Source organism: Pseudophryne corroboree, chromosome 4 (assembly GCF_028390025.1).
Source record: "Pseudophryne corroboree isolate aPseCor3 chromosome 4, aPseCor3.hap2, whole genome shotgun sequence".
Taxonomy (NCBI): domain Eukaryota; kingdom Metazoa; phylum Chordata; class Amphibia; order Anura; family Myobatrachidae; genus Pseudophryne; species Pseudophryne corroboree.
In genome coordinates, this window is record NC_086447.1 from 428,462,582 (window position 1) to 428,480,503 (window position 17,922).

At 45.6% G+C, this 17,922-nt stretch overlaps 1 protein-coding gene across 2 annotated transcripts in view; it reads right to left on the minus strand.

The window, feature by feature from the left end:
• The window catches only part of PHIP (pleckstrin homology domain interacting protein), a 546,843-nt gene extending 529,437 nt beyond the window's left edge, over positions 1-17,406 (minus strand). For both annotated transcript variants that reach the window (XM_063916855.1, XM_063916854.1), the window contains exons 1-4: positions 17,182-17,406; positions 17,000-17,058; positions 16,841-16,870; positions 16,303-16,362 (exon numbers count right to left, since the gene is read on the minus strand). In XM_063916855.1, the coding sequence (XP_063772925.1) occupies positions 16,303-16,362; positions 16,841-16,870; positions 17,000-17,058; positions 17,182-17,224 (192 nt within the window). In that variant the 5' untranslated portion in view covers positions 17,225-17,406. The remainder of the gene's footprint in view (positions 1-16,302; positions 16,363-16,840; positions 16,871-16,999; positions 17,059-17,181) is intronic.
• Between the last annotated feature and the right edge of the window lie 516 nt (positions 17,407-17,922).

Consider the following 17,922-nt stretch of genomic DNA (forward strand, 5'->3'; position numbering starts at 1 on the left):
CACCCTAGGGGGTGTTTCCCAACGCACCCTAACCTCTGGCAGGAAAGGATATAATGCCAATAACATTTTAGAAATTATCAGTTGTTATCGGGGGAAACCCACGCATCATCACACACCTCATTTAATTTCTCAGATTCAGGAAAACTACAGGTAGTTTTTCCTCACCGAACATAATACCCCTTTTTGGTTGTACTCGTATTATCAGAAATGTGTAAAACATTTTTCATTGCCTCAATCATGTAACGTGTGGCCCTACTGGAAGTCACATTTGTCTCTTCACCGTCGACACTGGAGTCAGTATCCGTGTCGGCGTCTATATCTGCCATCTGAGGTAACGGGCGCTTTAGAGCCCCTGACGGCCTATGAGACGTCTGGACAGGCACAAGCTGAGTAGCCGGCTGTCTCATGTCAACCACTGTCTTTTATACAGAGCTGACACTGTCACGTAATTCCTTCCAACAGTTCATCCACTCAGGTGTCGACCCCCTAGGGGGTGACATCACTATTACAGGCAATCTGCTCCGTCTCCACATCATTTTTCTCCTCATACATGTCGACACAAACGTACCGACACACAGCACACACACAGGGAATGCTCTGATAGAGGACAGGACCCCACTAGCCCTTTGGGGAGACAGAGGGAGAGTTTGCCAGCACACACCAGAGCGCTATATATATATATATATATATATATATATATATATATATATATATATATATATATATACATACATATACACACATACATACATACATACAGGGATAACCTTATATAAGTGTTTTTCCCCTTATAGCTGCTGTATTATTTAATACTGCGCGTAATTAGTGCCCCCCTCTCTTTTTTAACCCTTTCTGTAGTGTAGTGACTGCAGGGGAGAGCCAGGGAGCTTCCCTCCAACGGAGCTGTGAGGGAAAATGGCGCCAGTGTGCTGAGGAGATAAGGCCGCCGAGAAGGGGGCGGAGCCTATCTCCCGTTTTTCTGTGTATTCTGGCAGGGATTAAATTCATCCATATAGCCCAGGAGCTATATGTGATGCATTTTTTTTGCCATCCAAGGTGTTTTATTGCGTCTCAGGGCGCCCCCCCCCCAGCGCCCTGCACCCTCAGTGACCGGAGTGTGAAGTGTGCTGAGAGCAATGGCGCACAGCTGCAGTGCTGTGCGCTACCTTGTTGAAGACAGGACGTCTTCTGCCGCCGATTTTCCGGACCTCTTCTGTCTCTGTAAGGGGGCCGGCGGCGCGGCTCTGGGACCTATCCATGGCTGGGCCTGTGATCGGTCCCTCTGGAGCTAATGTCCAGTAGCCTAAGAAGCCCAATCCACTCTGCACGCAGGTGAGTTCGCTTCTTCTCCCCTTAGTCCCTCGATGCAGTGAGCCTGTTGCCAGCAGGACTCACTGAAAATAAAAAAACTAAAACTAAACTTTTCACTAAGCAGCTCAGGAGAGCCACCTAGTGTGCACCCTTCTCGTTCGGGCACAAAAATCTAACTGAGGCTTGGAGGAGGGTCATAGGGGGAGGAGCCAGTGCACACCAGGTGACCTAAAAGCTTTTACTTTTGTGCCCAGTCTCCTGCGGAGCCGCTAATCCCCCATGGTCCTTACGGAGTCCCCAGCATCCACTAGGACGTCAGAGAAAGTAGTTCCCAAATCCAGGTACACCCTTGCAGCTCATGTTATCAGGATTTATTTAATCATGCACACTTGTTTTATAGGAGCCCATATATCTGAGGTGCATTTCCCCGATTCCCCAATCCGTTCCACTGTCATCGATAATTGGCGATATGTTGGGGATTCAAATGTTCTACACCACGGATGCCACTAGATGGCACCGAACGGAGAAAGTCAATTGTTGCTCCATACAAGTGTAAATAGCCACAGGGGGTGTGTAACATCTCAGCTCGCAGCCTCCTAAGGTGCAAGCTGAAATGTGCGATACATCGCCACTTTGTGCTCCCAAAAGGAACACTTTAGATGGCTTTAGGCTAAACCCGATACTAATGGGCGCACACTTGCACCATTTGGATGGGCAAGTGAACTGCTCCGACGGGCACCCATTCCAAAACAACCAAATTCCTACATGCATGTTACAAATCCTCGATATGCTGTTCCTGACCACTTTTAGGTCGGGAACAGCAAATCAGGAAAATTCAACATGTTGAATATCCCCGATTGGGAGAATTGCGACAATCCATTGCATATGTATGGGGGACTTAAATCTTTCTGTTTCCAGAAAGAAATCCTGAAAACATGGAGCTGAAATGTCCATGGAACAAATCTGAGAACTATTGTGTTCCCAAGGGTGCAATTTTTCAAGGCTTCATAGTTAAATTGTTCGCTGCTTGTGCAGATTGCATTATTTATAATCGTAAAAATGTTAAACGTCACTGAAATCAACACAATTCACAAATTATTGAAGCCTATTTCACAAACAAACAAATTACGTATAATGCAGTTCACCAACACAATACATATAACATTTTCTACACACACATAAAATGCTATTTTGTGTTATGGTGTAAAAATGGTTTATTTCATATTTTTTCTCACATATCAGCCAACTTTTCCACAACAAAGTAACAGACCCAGAGGCAGATTATTATCCTTTATTTATATGGCGCCACAAGGGATAAGTAGCACCCAATTACAATAAACAAATAGGCAAGACAAGAAAACAGTAACAGATCAAAACAATATAGATCAATATAGAAAAAACACTGCGCTTGGGACACTGGTAAATATAAATCATTAAATATCTAAAAGTGCCGTCTGTAAGAATGAATACATTCAGTGAAGCTCCATCATGTAAAAAAAAATCTTTGTTTTATAAACAAATTCAAACATACTTGTTTTCATATAAAAACAATTAGCACATGTCTATGAGCTTGCAAGCTCCAGATATTGGTTATTAAAACAAACTTTTACAATGGAAATAAAGTGCATTAATAAACAGAAGCAATATTTTAATACTAGTTAGTAAAATTGCTGGGATAAAATGTCTCTCCCGAAGAATATGTAAAACTGCACTACTGGCGTCCCAGTGGGGTTAAGTTGTTCGTAATCTGCTATTTGGCTCTCACAGTACATGCACCCAATAATTAGTATGATAGTAACAGCATGCAGTCACGTATTGATACGTATAGTTACCACCGTGCTGGTTCCTGTATAGCAGTCAGGGATCCTGTAGTAATAATGTGCATGTGGTATGTAAAGCAATGTTCATTTGAAAGGGCTGCAGCCTTTGGATAGATCAGTGAACTGCCTGTCCGCTGTATGAAAAGACAGTCTCCTCGATGTGCACAAAAAACCTGCAGCTGTGTATATCTCTGCAGATGTCAACCGCCACCATGAGGCCAGTGGAGCACGCACCCCACAGACAGACCCTGAAAGCGGACCAGCCGGCAGCAGGAGAGTACTGTCGGGCAATGGGGGTATGATGCGAGAGCCAGATAGCTGTAGAAAGTAGCCAGGAGGTCCAACAGCGAGAGTGAACGAAAGGAAGTGGGCATCAACGCGTTTCGTCTCCTAGCAACCGGAGACTTCCACAAGACAGAGAGTCTATTCATTCTGACAAGACAGCACTTTCAGATATTTAATGATTTATATTTACCAGTGTACAAAGCGCAGTGTTTTTTCTATATTTATCCATTTCATTTCCATATACATATCTTGGCAGACTGTGTCCACTCAGCAGCTGGAACAGTGATAGACACTTGATTGATTTACAGCGCCGGTATCTAAACAACCTGTGATCAAGGTCTCAGTTTGTTTATTTTTGTTTCAAAACAATATAGGACAAGTACAGGGTATATAAACATAGCTGCATCAGCAAATGACACTGAAATAAGTATCAGGGCGGCAAAAAAACGAGCGATTTGGTACCATCAAAGGGAGTATTGAATACTAAGGGGGTAATTTAATTGTTTAATCGCACCCAATCTCCAGTCTAAAGCAACGGCAGATCATGGAGTGATATTCAATTGTCCCTGTTACCGGGCTAAGTCCTGTACGGGCGCTCAAACGGGTTACTTTTCACGCATTTTAGCTCGCTACCCCTTTAGGGGCGCGTGCCTGGGCAGCGCAACGGGGGTTCACCCAAGGAGAAAGAGGAAATTCACACAGCGGGGGAGGCAGTCAAAGGCAGAGGGTGGGTAGGTCGCCCACCCCTTGCCAAAAAGACTTAATTTTCAATTTGTCTTCTTACGAACTTTCTAAAGGTGAAGTTAGTTTACTATCAAAAGGACTGTCGTTTGTTCCCTCTGTGGGATTTAAAGATTTACCATGGGCTATGGAAAAGCAAGAACTGGCCAGAAGTATTCGATTAAAATAGTTTTTTGGTAATGAAAATGGGTCCAAGATAGGATCTAAATCGGATATTCCACTTCAATTAAGAAAGTTCGGTCCACGCTCCCACTTTGATCCAGTTTCTAGTAACGCTAGTACAAAAACCTTTTTTAGATTACTGGACCAGGAGGTTGATGAAGTGATGTCCTTACATATTCCAACACATCCTAATTTGTCTGTGGCAGAACGTCAGGCATTGAAAACACTGAGCTCTAATAGATCGTTAGTAATTCGCCAAGCAGATAAAGGCGGAGGTATAGTTCTGCAGGATCTGTTGGAATATGATAGGGAGGTAATGCGCCAACTAAGTGATGTTAATACATATCAATTATTGCCTAAAGATCCGACTAATGTTTGTAAAAGAGAGAGTTGTTCCAATTGTTACAGTTAGCATGTGATATGCATTTCATATCTGATATTAGAAAAATTCTATATCCTAAATTCCCACTGGTACCGATTTTTTATACCATCACCAAAGTTCATAAAGGGGTAAATCCACCCCCGGGCCGCCTTATTGTGTCGGCCCGTGGGTCATTATTTCAGCCTGTAGCAACTTTTTTTTTACTCTCTCTTACAGCCGCTGATAAAATTGCAAACAACTTTCTTGCTTGATACCACATCTTTTCTCACTCTGTTAAGTGCTTTCACAGAGATTCCTGATTGTTGTTTGGTAGGGATAGATGTCGTTAGTCTCTATACATCTATCCCGCATACCTTGGGGTTATAAGCGCATAAAACATTGTTGCAGACTAAAAGTGATTACTCTAATGAGGTGATTGAATTGATTTTGCAAATGTTTTGCCTAATAATTTCTTTTTATATGATAGATTTTATTTGCAGACAAAAGGATGTGCGATGGGGAGCTCGATGGCCCAGTCGTATGCAAATGTTGTCATGTTCCTTATTGAGCAATTAGTATTCTTCTCAGACGAGGCTCTTTCTTCAAAGATCCTCATGTTCGTTAGGTACATAGACTACCTATTTCTTTTGTGGAGAGGGGATGTGCAGGTATTAACGGGGGCTATTGATTTGCACAATAATTCGGAAAATCCGATCAAATTTACTTATAGTCATAGCCGCGATAACATCAACTTTCTGGATGTGAATATATCTATTAAAGATAAACGTTTGCACACCAAGCTCTTCACAAAGGAAACCGATAGGAACATGCTATTAAAACCGCAAAGTTGCCACCCCAAACCATTGATAATAAGAATTTACTTACCGATAATTCTATTTCTCGGAGTCCGTAGTGGATGCTGGGGTTCCTGAAAGGACCATGGGGAATAGCGGCTCCGCAGGAGACAGGGCACAAAAGTAAAGCTTTCCGATCAGGTGGTGTGCACTGGCTCCTCCCCCTATGACCCTCCTCCAAGCCAGTTAGGTACTGTGCCCGGACGAGCGTACACAATAAGGGAGGAATTTTGAATCCCGGGTAAGACTCATACCAGCCACACCAATCACACCGTACAACTTGTGATCTAAACCCAGTTAACAGTATGATAACAGCGGAGCCTCTGAAAAGATGGCTCACAACAATAATAACCCGATTTTTGTAACTATGTACAAGTATTGCAGATAATCCGCACTTGGGATGGGCGCCCAGCATCCACTACGGACTCCGAGAAATAGAATTATCGGTAAGTAAATTCTTATTTTCTCTATCGTCCTAGTGGATGCTGGGGTTCCTGAAAGGACCATGGGGATTATACCAAAGCTCCCAAACGGGCGGGAGAGTGCGGATGACTCTGCAGCACCGAATGAGAGAACTCCAGGTCCTCCTTAGCCAGGGTATCAAATTTGTAGAATTTAGCAAACGTGTTTGCCCCTGACCAAGTAGCTGCTCGGCAAGGTTGTAAAGCCGAGACCCCTCGGGCAGCCGCCCAAGATGAGCCCACCTTCCTTGTGGAATGGGCATTTACATATTTTGGCTGTGGCAGGCCTGCCACAGAATGTGCAAGCTGAATTGTATTACACATCCAACTAGCAATAGTCTGCTTAGAAGCAAGAGCACCCAGTTTGTTGGGTGCATACAGGATAACAGCAAGTCAGTTTTCCTGACTCCAGCCGTCCTGGAACATATTTTCAGGGCCCTGACAACATCTAGCAACTTGGAGTCCTCCAAGTCCCTAGTAGGTGCAAGGCACCACAATAAGCTGGTTCAGGTGAAACACTGACACCACCTTAGGGAGAGAACTGGGGACGAGTCCGCAGCTCTGCCCTGTCCGAATGGACAAACAGATATGGGCTTTTTTGAGAAAAAAACACCAATTTGACACTCGCCTGGTCCAGGCCAGGGCCAAGAGCATGGTCACTTTTCATGTGAGATGCTTCAAATCCACAGATTTGACTGGTTTTAAACCAATGTGATTTGAGGAATCCCAGAACTACGTTGAGATCCCACAGTGCCACTGGAGGCACAAAAGGGGGATGTATATGCAATACTCCCTTGACAAACTTCTGGACTTCAGGAACTGAAGCCAATTCTTTCTGGAAGAAAATCGACAGGGCCGAAATTTGAACCTTAATGGACCCCAATTTGAGGCCCATAGACACTCCTGTTTGCAGGAAATGCAGGAAACGACCGAGTTGAAATTTCTTTGTGGGGCCTTCCTGGCCTCACACCACGCAACATATTTTCGCCACATGTGGTGATAATGTTGTGCGGTCACCTCCTTTCTGGCTTTGACCAGGGTAGGAATGACCTCTTCCGGAATGCCTTTTTCCCTTAGGATCCGGCTTTCCACCGCCATGCCGACAAACGCAGCTGCGGTAAGTCTTGGAACAGACATGGTACTTGCTGAAGCAAGTCCCTTCTTAGCGGCAGAGGCCATAAGACCTCTGTAAGCATCTCTTGAAGTTCCGGGTACCAAGTCCTTCTTGGCCAATCCGGAGCCATGAGTATAGTTCTTACTCCTCTACGTCTTATAATTCTCAGCACCTTAGGTATGAGAAGCAGAGGAGGGAACACATACACCGACTGGTACACCCACGGTGTTACCATAACGTCCACAGCTATTGCCTGAGGGTCTCTTGACCTGGCGCAATACCTGTCCCGTTTTTTGTTCAGACGGGACGCCATCATGTCCACCTTTGGTATTTCCCAACGGTTTACAATCATGTGGAAAAAACTTCCCGATGAAGTTTCCACTCTCCCGGGTGGAGGTCGTGCCTGCTGAGGAAGTCTGCTTCCCAGTTTCCATTCCCGGGATGAAACACTGCTGACAGTGCTATCACATGATTTTCCGCCCAGCGAAAAGTCCTTGCAGTTTTTGCCATTGCCCTCCTGCTTCTTGTGTCGCCCTGTCTGTTTACGTGGGCGACTGCCGTGATGTTTTTCCCACTGGATCAATACCGGCTGACCTTGAAGCAGAGGTCTTGCTAAGCTTAGAGCATTATAAATTTACCCTTAGCTCCAGTATATTTATGTGGAGAAAAGTCTCCAGACTTGATCACACTCCCTGGAAATTTTTTCCTTGTGTGACTGCTCCCCAGCCTCTCGGGCTGGGCTCCGTGGTCACCAGCATCCAATCCTGAATGCCGAATCTGCGGCCCTCTAGAAGATGAGCACTCTGTAACCACCACAGGAGAGACACCCTTGTCCTTGGATATAGGGTTATCCGCTGATGCATCTGAAGATGCGATCCGGACCATTTGTCCAGCAGATCCCACTGAAAAGTTCTTGCGTGAAATCTGCCGAATGGAATTGCTTCGTAGGAAGCCACCATTTTTACCAGGACCCTTGTGCAATGATGCACTGTTTTTAGGAGGTTCCTGACTAGCTCGGATAACTCCCTGGCTTTCTCTTCCGGGAGAAACACCTTTTTCTGGACTGTGTCCAGAATCATCCCTAGGCACAGCAGACGTGTCGTCGGGATCAGCTGCGATTTTGGAATATTTAGAATCCACCCGTGCTGTTGTAGCAGTATCCGAGATAGTGCTACTCCGACCTCCAACTGTTCCCTGGACTATGCCCTTATCAGGAGATCGTCCAAGTAAGGGATAATTAAGACGCCTTTTCTTCGAAGAAGAATCATCATTTCGGCCATTACCTTGGTAAAGACCCGGGGTGCCGTGGACAATCCAAACGGCAGCGTCTGAAACTGATAGTGACAGTTCTGCACCACGAACCTGAGGTACCCTTAGTGAGAAGGGCAAATTTGGGACATAGAGGTAAGCATCCCTGATGTCCCGGGACACTATATAGTCCCCTTCTTCCTGGTTCGTTATCACTGCTCTGAGTGACTCCATCTTGATTTGAACCTTTGTAAGTGTTCAAAAAAATTTTTAGAATAAGTCTCACCTAGCCTTCTGGCTTCAGTACCACAATATAGTGTGGAATAATACCCCTTTTCTTGTAGTAGGAGGGGTAATTTAATTATCACCTGCTGGGAATACAGCTTGTGAATTTTTTCCCATACTGCCTCCTTGTCGGAGGGAGACCTTGGTAAAACAGACTTCAGGAGCCTGCGAAGGGGAACCATCTCGACATTCCAATCTGTACCCCTGGGATACTACTTGTAGGATCCAGGGGTCCTGTACGGTCTCAGCGCCATGCTGAGAACTTGTCAGAAGCGGTGGAACGCTTCTGTTCCTGGGAATGGGCTGCCTGCTGCAGTCTTCTTCCCTTTCCTCTATCCCTGGGCAGATATGATCTTATAGGGACGAAAGGACTGAGGCTGAAAAGACGGTGTCTTTTTCTGCAGAGATGTGACTTAGGGTAAAAACGGCGGATTTTCCAGCAGTTGCCGTGGCCACCAGGTCCGATGGACCGACCCCAAATAACTCCTCTTCCTTTATACGGCAATACACCTTTGTGCCGTTTGGAATCTGCATCACCTGACCACTGTCGTGTCCATAACATCTTCTGGCAGATATGGACATCGCATTTACTCTTGATGCCAGAGTGCAAATATCCCTCTGTGCATCTCGCATATATAGAAATGCATCCTTTAAATGCTCTATAGTCAATAAAATACTGTCCCTGTCAAGGGTATCAATATTTTTAGTCAGGGAATCCGACCAAGCCACCCCAGCTCTGCACATCCAGGCTGAGGCGATCGCTGGTCGCAGTATAACACCAGTATGTGTGTATATACTTTTTTTTGATATTTTCCAGCCTCCTGTCAGCTGGTCCTTGAGGACGGCCCTATCTATAGACGGTACCGCCACTAGTTTTGATAAGCGTGTGAGCGCCTTATCCACCCTAAGGGGTGTTTCCCAACGCGCCCTAACTTCTGGCGGGAAAGGGTATACCGCCCATAATTTTCTATCGGGGGGAACCCACGCATCATCACACACTTTATTTAATTTATCTGATTCAGGAAAAACTACGGTAGTTTTTTCACATCCCACATAATACCCTCTTTTGTGGTACTTGTAGTATCAGAAATATGTAACACCTCCTTCATTGCCTTTAACGTGTGGCCCTAATAAGGAATACGTTTGTTTATTCACCGTCGACACTGGATTCAGTGTCCCTGTCTGTGTCTGTGTCGACCGACTAAAGTAAACGGGCGTTTTAAAACCCCTGACGGTGTTTTTGAGACGTCTGGACCGGTACTAATTGTTTGTCGGCCGTCTCATGTCGTCAACCGACCTTGCAGCGTGTTGACATTATCACGTAATTCCCTAAATAAGCCATCCATTCCGGTGTCGACTCCCTAGAGAGTGACATCACCATTACAGGCAATTGCTCCGCCTCCTCACCAACATCGTCCTCATACATGTCGACACACACGTACCGACACACAGCACACACACAGGGAATGCTCTGATAGAGGACAGGACCCACTAGCCCTTTGGAGAGACAGAGGGAGAGTTTACCAGCACACACCAAAAACGCTATAATTATATAGGGACAACCTTATATAAGTGTTTTCCCTTATAGCATCTTTTTTATATATTTCTAACGCCAAATTAGTGCCCCCCCTCTCTGTTTTAACCCTGTTTCTGTAGTGCAGTGCAGGGGAGAGCCTGGGAGCCTTCCCTCCAGCCTTTCTGTGAGGGAAAATGGCGCTGTGTGCTGAGGAGATAGGCCCCGCCCCTTTTTCGGCGGCCTCGTCTCCCGCTCTTAACGGATTCTGGCAGGGGTTAAATATCTCCATATAGCCTCCGGAGGCTATATGTGAGGTATTTTTAGCCAAAATAGGTATTCATTTGCCTCCCAGGGCGCCCCCCTCCCAGCGCCCTGCACCCTCAGTGACTGCCGTGTGAAGTGTGCTGAGAGGAAAATGGCGCACAGCTGCAGTGCTGTGCGCTACCTTTAGAAGACTGAGGAGTCTTCTGCCGCCGATTCTGGACCTCTTCTTACTTCAGCATCTGCAAGGGGGCCGGCGGCAAGGCTCCGGTGACCATCCAGGCTGTACCTGTGATCGTCCCTCTGGAGCTGATGTCCAGTAGCCAAGAAGCCAATCCATCCTGCACGCAGGTGAGTTCACTTCTTCTCCCCTAAGTCCCTCGTTGCAGTGATCCTGTTGCCAGCAGGACTCACTGTAAAATAAAAAACCTAAGCTAAACTTTTCTAAGCAGCTCTTTAGGAGAGCCACCTAGATTGCACCCTTCTCGGCCGGGCACAAAAATCTAACTGGCTTGGAGGAGGGTCATAGGGGGAGGAGCCAGTGCACACCACCTGATCGGAAAGCTTTACTTTTGTGCCCTGTCTCCTGCGGAGCCGCTATTCCCCATGGTCCTTTCAGGAACCCCAGCATCCACTAGGACGATAGAGAAAAACTGTTTGCCATATTCTCAAATGATCAGAGTGGTGAGGATCAATGATGATAGACAGACTGCGGAGGAGCAATTAGATGTTATGAATAAAAAAAAATTCTGAACGGGGCTATAAGCTTAATTACTTGAATGTAAAGACAAAGTTTTAAAGCTTGATCGTACAAAGTTATTACATAGAGGGGAAAGCACAATTCCTAAGGGTATAAAGAACAAACTCCCTTGGGTGAGCTGTTATAATGATATGTCACCGGTCATTATAAATAAAGCAAAAAAATTATGGCCTATCATTCAGAGTGATGATAAACTACATCTTAAGGATTGGGAGTTAATGCCCAGTTTTTCGAGGGGCAGAAATTTGAAAGATTCATTAATAAAGACCCTAACTACGGCACGCACTAACAGAAAAACTATGTTTTCATCTAACACTCGTGTGGGGTGCTTTAAATGCACCTGCACTACATGTCAGTTCCTCCTTACGGGAGATGTTTTTTTCCATCCCCATTAGGGAAAACAGTTCTCTATTAGGCATTACTTTACATGTAACTCTACGTTCGTTATATATCAAATTGTGTGCCCATGTGGTCTGTCGTATATCGGCAAGACAGAGTAAATTTAAAGAACGTATGGGCAACCACAGAGCAGCTATACGGGTAGCTATTGCGTCTAGGACAAGTGATCAGCCTGTTGCCCGGCATTTTGCATTATTTAAACATCCCCTTAATAGTCTCCGGTACCGCATGATTGATACGGTCCCGTAAGCATTAGAGGGGGCAATAGACCTTTACAATTATTGCGCTGCGAGGCGCAATGGATTCACCGTCTTAATGTGATTGCTCCAAAAGGGTTAAACGAAAATCTTGCCTATGCAGCATTACGTTAATATACTGATGTGTTAGATCTTTTTATGATTTTAGTTTGTTGGTGCTCAGAGTACGTTTTGAATATAGACAGTATTGTCTGAATCTCCCTATGCTTGTTTGTTTCAAGGTTGACCTGTTGCTATGGTGATTGTATACGGGAAGCATGAGATGCGGGTCTATGACGTCTTTTTTTCAGCGCGGGAACAGGGCGGGTGAGCGGTCCCACACCCGACGCCGGCATTCACGTGGTTATGGTTCTCCATAAAAGGTATGATGGTGTTTGTATCCTGATGACAATATAAATATTGAAACGTTGATATCTACATGGGAGTCCACACCCGTTCTTATTTGTGAAGGTGAACCAGAGTGCAGCATTGTTTGGGAGCGTATCTACAATTTTTATGAAGGCACCGATGCAGGTGACATTTTTCCGTTAAGTGAGAACATACATATACACACACATATATATACATATACACACATATATACATATACACACACCGTCACGGAATTTTTTTTAGCAATGAGCAATTCAGAAACTGGAAAGTGCTAAAGTTAATCACAAACAAGTAACAAACCCTAAAAGGCCCATACACACTTGCCGATAAAATGAGCAACGTCGCTCATTCTCCCCCCTTCCTGAGCAATGTCGCTCATTTTATCGGCAAGTGTGTATGCAGACAGAGACTACTGATGCGCGGCCCCACGTGTCGACAACCATTGCCACTGTCAGCAGTGCATGCAAGCTCGATATGGACTGTCGTCCAGGAGCTGCATGCACGGCATCTGTGTGACGTCCCCGAGTTATATGAGCGGTCATATCAATCAGTGTGTATGGGCGGCCGCCGACCGCCCGGGAGGGGAAACACTAGACGACAACGCTCATAGAGCGACATCGTCTAGTGTGTATGGACCTTAATGGAACAAATTCTTTAAAACAAACAAAGTGTAGTGCTCCAAGACACACAAATGAATGCTGCCTAATTACACAAAAACACACGTTCATCTCAGAGGAGTGACTATTGGGACTTTCAAAAGGTCATTCAGTTACACTTTGTCCAATAAAGGATAAATGGAGATACTATTCTCTGAATCTGAACTCATCTGCATTCAGGCTTGCACCTGTGCAAGTTTACACCTGCATTTAAAGCAGGTCAGCAAACAGAGTCCATTGACCACTAGGAGAACACACTGTATAGGTACCCACTATGTGTTAACACAATAGAGTTTTGAAATATGTGGCTCATATTTACCAATTCAGCCACATTGCTCTGTAATTTTTTTTCCACCCCAAATAGCGGTTCAGTTAAAGTTTCTTCACTCCACCCGTAGCCCTGCATGCTAATATGGACAATATTGTCCATATTGGCTTGCAGGCATAAACGAGCTGACACCAACGATGAACGAGTGCAGGCCCGCACATCATTCATCGTTGGTGCATACACACTGAAAAGATATGAACAATATCTTGTTCATTACTGAATAGGATCGTTCATATCTTTCAGTGTAATAGCTAAAGGGCCCTACACATTGAGCGATCCACCGCCGAGCTGCCTGACGGCAGATACGGCCGACCCGGCGGCAGGGTGGGTAGTGACATGTGGAGTGAAGTTTCTTCACTCTCTTCGTCACTCGGCTCCATAGAAGTGCAGGCAAATATGGACGAGATCGTCCATATTGGCCTGCATGCACAGGCCACCAGCGATGAACGAGCGCGGGGCCGCGCATCTTTCATCGCTGGTGCCTCCACACTGAAAGATATGAGCGGTATCTCGTTCATTAATGAACGAGATCGTTCATATCTTTCATTACTATCGTGCAGTGTGTAGGGCCCTTAAGCAAATGCTTGAGTGAACAGTACAGTCTTGAGTATGTTTATTAAGGATTCTAGAGTGGGGTCCTCTCAAATTGTGCGGGGAAGAGAGTTCCACTGGAGCCGATTCAATTGTTTTGGCCATCTAAAAATTAGACACCCAAACAATTGTCACAATCCAATTGTGTTTGGGCGCCCATGCACATCGCGCATGTCAAGCCCAAACAGACCAGATTTAGGAGTCTAAAACCTTCTAAACTCCCTGCTTTGGCCATCTAAACCCCCATTTAGCCCAAAACGCAGAGTTTCCACACATTTTTTTCTGTCACATCATTAGGCTGCGACAAAAAATGTCAGCCCTGCAGCTACTAGGTGCCTAAATGGAGCAACAACGGAATTGCTCTGTTTTGCGCCCCCTGGTTGTATCCACAGGGTAAAACAATTGAATCAGCCCCATAGAGTCAGCGCTGCATGGCTAAAAGCGCAACACGCAGAGGAATTATGGGAGATTCTAGATAATGCTAGAAGTAATTAATCTACAAATTGCAGTAATTGAGCGGGGCAGTACGGAATCTGAAGCTGCTACAGGTACCTAGGACCCTGGTCATGTAGGGCTTAGAAAGTCAGTAAACCAATTAACCTTTAAAAAATTCTAAGTAATTGTCCTTGTAATGGGTATTCCAACCTCATGTGACTACTTAGTCCTCTGAAGACCTTTGCAAAATACATGGTTTAAAGTACACCGATTTCGCTCACTTGTGTTCTTTTCAACACCAACAAATAATGCTCTCAAAAAAATAAATTAAAAAAACTCCATACCACATGGCTGTAGCGAATAGTGGGAAAACAAAAGCAATTTATTTTACACTTCCACGTCATTGATAAGTTAGTAAGTTAAAGTCATTCAAAAATGGACAATTACAGATAGATTCTAATAGAATACTTTTACAGAGGGCTGTCCAGTTGTCCAAGTCTTAAAATATTCTCTTTGAAAACAGCTTTTAGTCTACCACCCTCTAGTGATTACAAATAACCTAAGCATGCAAATAACTGAACCTTGATGTAACAAGGAAATGAAATCCTAAATCTGCTTCAGTGAATATTTTGTATTCATATAACACTTATCTTCAGGTATTAAAATCTTTTATTTATAAAGGCATCAGTTGCCAAAGTACTGTAAATAGCGAGGTGGCAATACACACTTACAAAGGTAAAGAAAATAACAGTTACCAGTTAAGAGTACATACTGTAAGTGACACAAGTAAAGAAAATTATTAGACCATTATGTATGCATACACATAAGAATAATTTTTGTGGAAAAGCTGTACATCCCAACCCCCTAAAACGGAAGAAAAGAAACATTTCATATTGGGGTCAATTCAATTTGCCGACAGTTGAATAGCGCCGGGAATTAGCTTGTGTCGCTATTCAATTCTGTTCATGTTAAGTTGGCGAATGCCCGTTCCCCCAGACTTAACAGGTTGATTTGTTGGGAGACTGGGCATTCTCCGACTTAACTGCCCATCACAATGCCAATTCCCTACAGAATCATCCTCGCGCCGGCCACATGCCAGCACTTTTGTCGGAATTCCCGACAATTAAGTGTCACACGGTGCTGTATTGAACAGCGCCGGCAGCTAATTCCCGGCGCTATTCAATTGTCAGCAAATTGAATTGACACCATTGTGAGAACAAAGCAGATGTAAAACATTTAAGAAATGTGTTATACTACCACTGTAATAGTAAACAAACACTGAAATCAAAGCTACTATTGTAACAATTACATTAGCCTGTCACTTACACAGACAAATAAGGCAACAAACCGACATGAAAAACTGTTCTGTTCTAAATACCAAGATAGTGATGGACCACAAAATGGCAACGTATTAAAACAAATCAGGATTAACCCTTTGACTTCACAATGTAAACTAATGCCAAATGACATACTCGACATTCACATAACGACAACCTAAGCTAATATTTGCCTAGTGAAGAAATACTACACAACCACGGCATGTCATGTTAAAAACAATGCATATGCAAGCAGTCTACTTACAGCAAAACTAATAAGGAGTATATCACAATAAATAGCTGCATTCCTGGTCAGCTGAGGCCTTTTTTAGCTGAAATAACTAGTGTTTGCCATGCTTGCAGTGATGTGAGATGTGCCTGGGGCAGAGCAGTGAGCACAGAGCAGAAGGAGGAGGCCCTCCGTCCTCCTCCCCCTCCTGCTTCCAAGGCTTCACGCAGGTCCCGCCTCCATCCCCTCGCTGCTGCACAACATCTATGACGTCTCTTTTATTTCTAGCATATTAACATGGCATTTACCTGACTCTACAAAAAGGTAAATACCGGTCACCCCGAAAGTAGCCTCCAGCCAACAGTGCTAGAGGCTCCAGCGCAAAGCCTCACGCCGCCCGATAACCCCACTGCCAGACTTAGTGCATGCACCATACATCAGTGGCAAGTACAAAAAAAAATGCGGGAAATTCAATTTTATTTCACTGTGCGAAAATATAAGGTAATAAAAAAACTTTCCTGAGCGGTAGGAAAGTCTCACCAAATTCTGGTAGGTCCTGGGGTGCTCCTTGCCCGTCCAGTCCGCCCTTTTCGGCAGCAGCTGCAAGAGAAAGACAGGGCGAGGGGTCTGTCAGCAGCACGCAGCCTGGTCAGGGCGCATCTCTAACTACTTATATTTATATTGCTGTTTGGTGAGCTTTCTGGCTGCAGCGTCCATGCTGGTGTGCCTGAGCGTCCCTGCCCCTCTCCCTCCCGGAGCTCCCCACTGCAGCCCCACAGCCAGCTGCCCACCGACCCCCATACTGCCAGGGGGTGTGATAGCCGGGGCACCACATCACCCCGCAGCCCCCCAATACTCCTACATGGCTCCCACGCCCCCCGTTAGGTGCTGCCTGGCTGGGAGGGGGAGGGTGCGGGAGGCTGCGAGCCTTGCCATTCTCATGTTGTCTTGTGAGCAAGGGCTCGGCATGAGCCCTCCAGGGGGGGCAGCGATGTGGCAGCAGGGGGGCACGGTGCTCAGTACACAGTATAGGGGGGCTCTGAAGTTACCCACTCCCCAATTCCGGGTCCCCGCTCACCTCTTTCTTTTCCACCTCTCGGATCAGGACCTGGGAAGAGAGAGCAGAGGGTCACAACATGTCCCGAACCCCGAAACCCACCTGGGCACAGATACTGGGGGGTTAGCACAGGACTGGGGCGGAATGAGGGGGGACCACCCCCTTTCCTTAGCTTTATACCTGAGCTGCCTCCTGGCAGGGTCCATCTTCCAGGAATCTGGCAACGAGGAAATATAGCTCTGTAAGACACAGAAAGAGAGGGTGAGGGACACACGCAGCAGCAGCAGCATCCTCCGCCGCACACAGCCGTACATATGCTTTATTGGGGGGTGGGGGTGCTGCTGCTGTGAGGTCGCACATACCGGATTTGAGCTCGGTGCTGTGCTGGCTGCTGGAGGAGGACATGTTGGGGTGGCTGAGTATCCCCCCCTCCTCCTCCTTTGATTTCACTACTGCCTACTCCCGCCACCGCCGCCGGAGCGGATCCCCGGGCCCTGCCCCTGGAGCTGTCAGGGTCTGGAGCAGGAAGGAGAAAGAGAAGCCTCCGCTCTCCACCATGTAAAACCAGGCGGAGGGAGGAGGAAACAACAAGCCAGAGAGGGATCGGCTCTCACTGACTATGGTATCCCTCCGCCCAGCACTAGAGAAGACGAGGAAAAAAGTCCCTCACTCTTTTCATAAACACACTACATAACTTCACATTCACGGAAAGCCCCTGATTTTTAGTTTTGAAGGTAATTCTTTAATTGACGCCCACAGTTGTATGCAGTATACAGTGACATTAAAATGTGACAGTGTATTATCACAAAAATACAATATTCAGTTTGTTTTTAAAAGTATTGGCTGGCCTAATGTTTTCGCTTATATTGTGAAAGCTTGCACAATTTATGGCAACGTTAAATGTTTATTTTATATACAATAACGGTTCAATTATGTACAATTTATTTCAAGCTTAGGGGCTAATTCAGACTGGATCGCGCAAGCGATCGTAGACTGAAGCCCTTGCTGGAGTGTGCACGCGCAGTGGCCGCACTGCACGTGCGCACCCTGGGAGCCCAGTGAGATACTATCAGCATCTCAGGACTGCGATCGTCTCTGCCTGA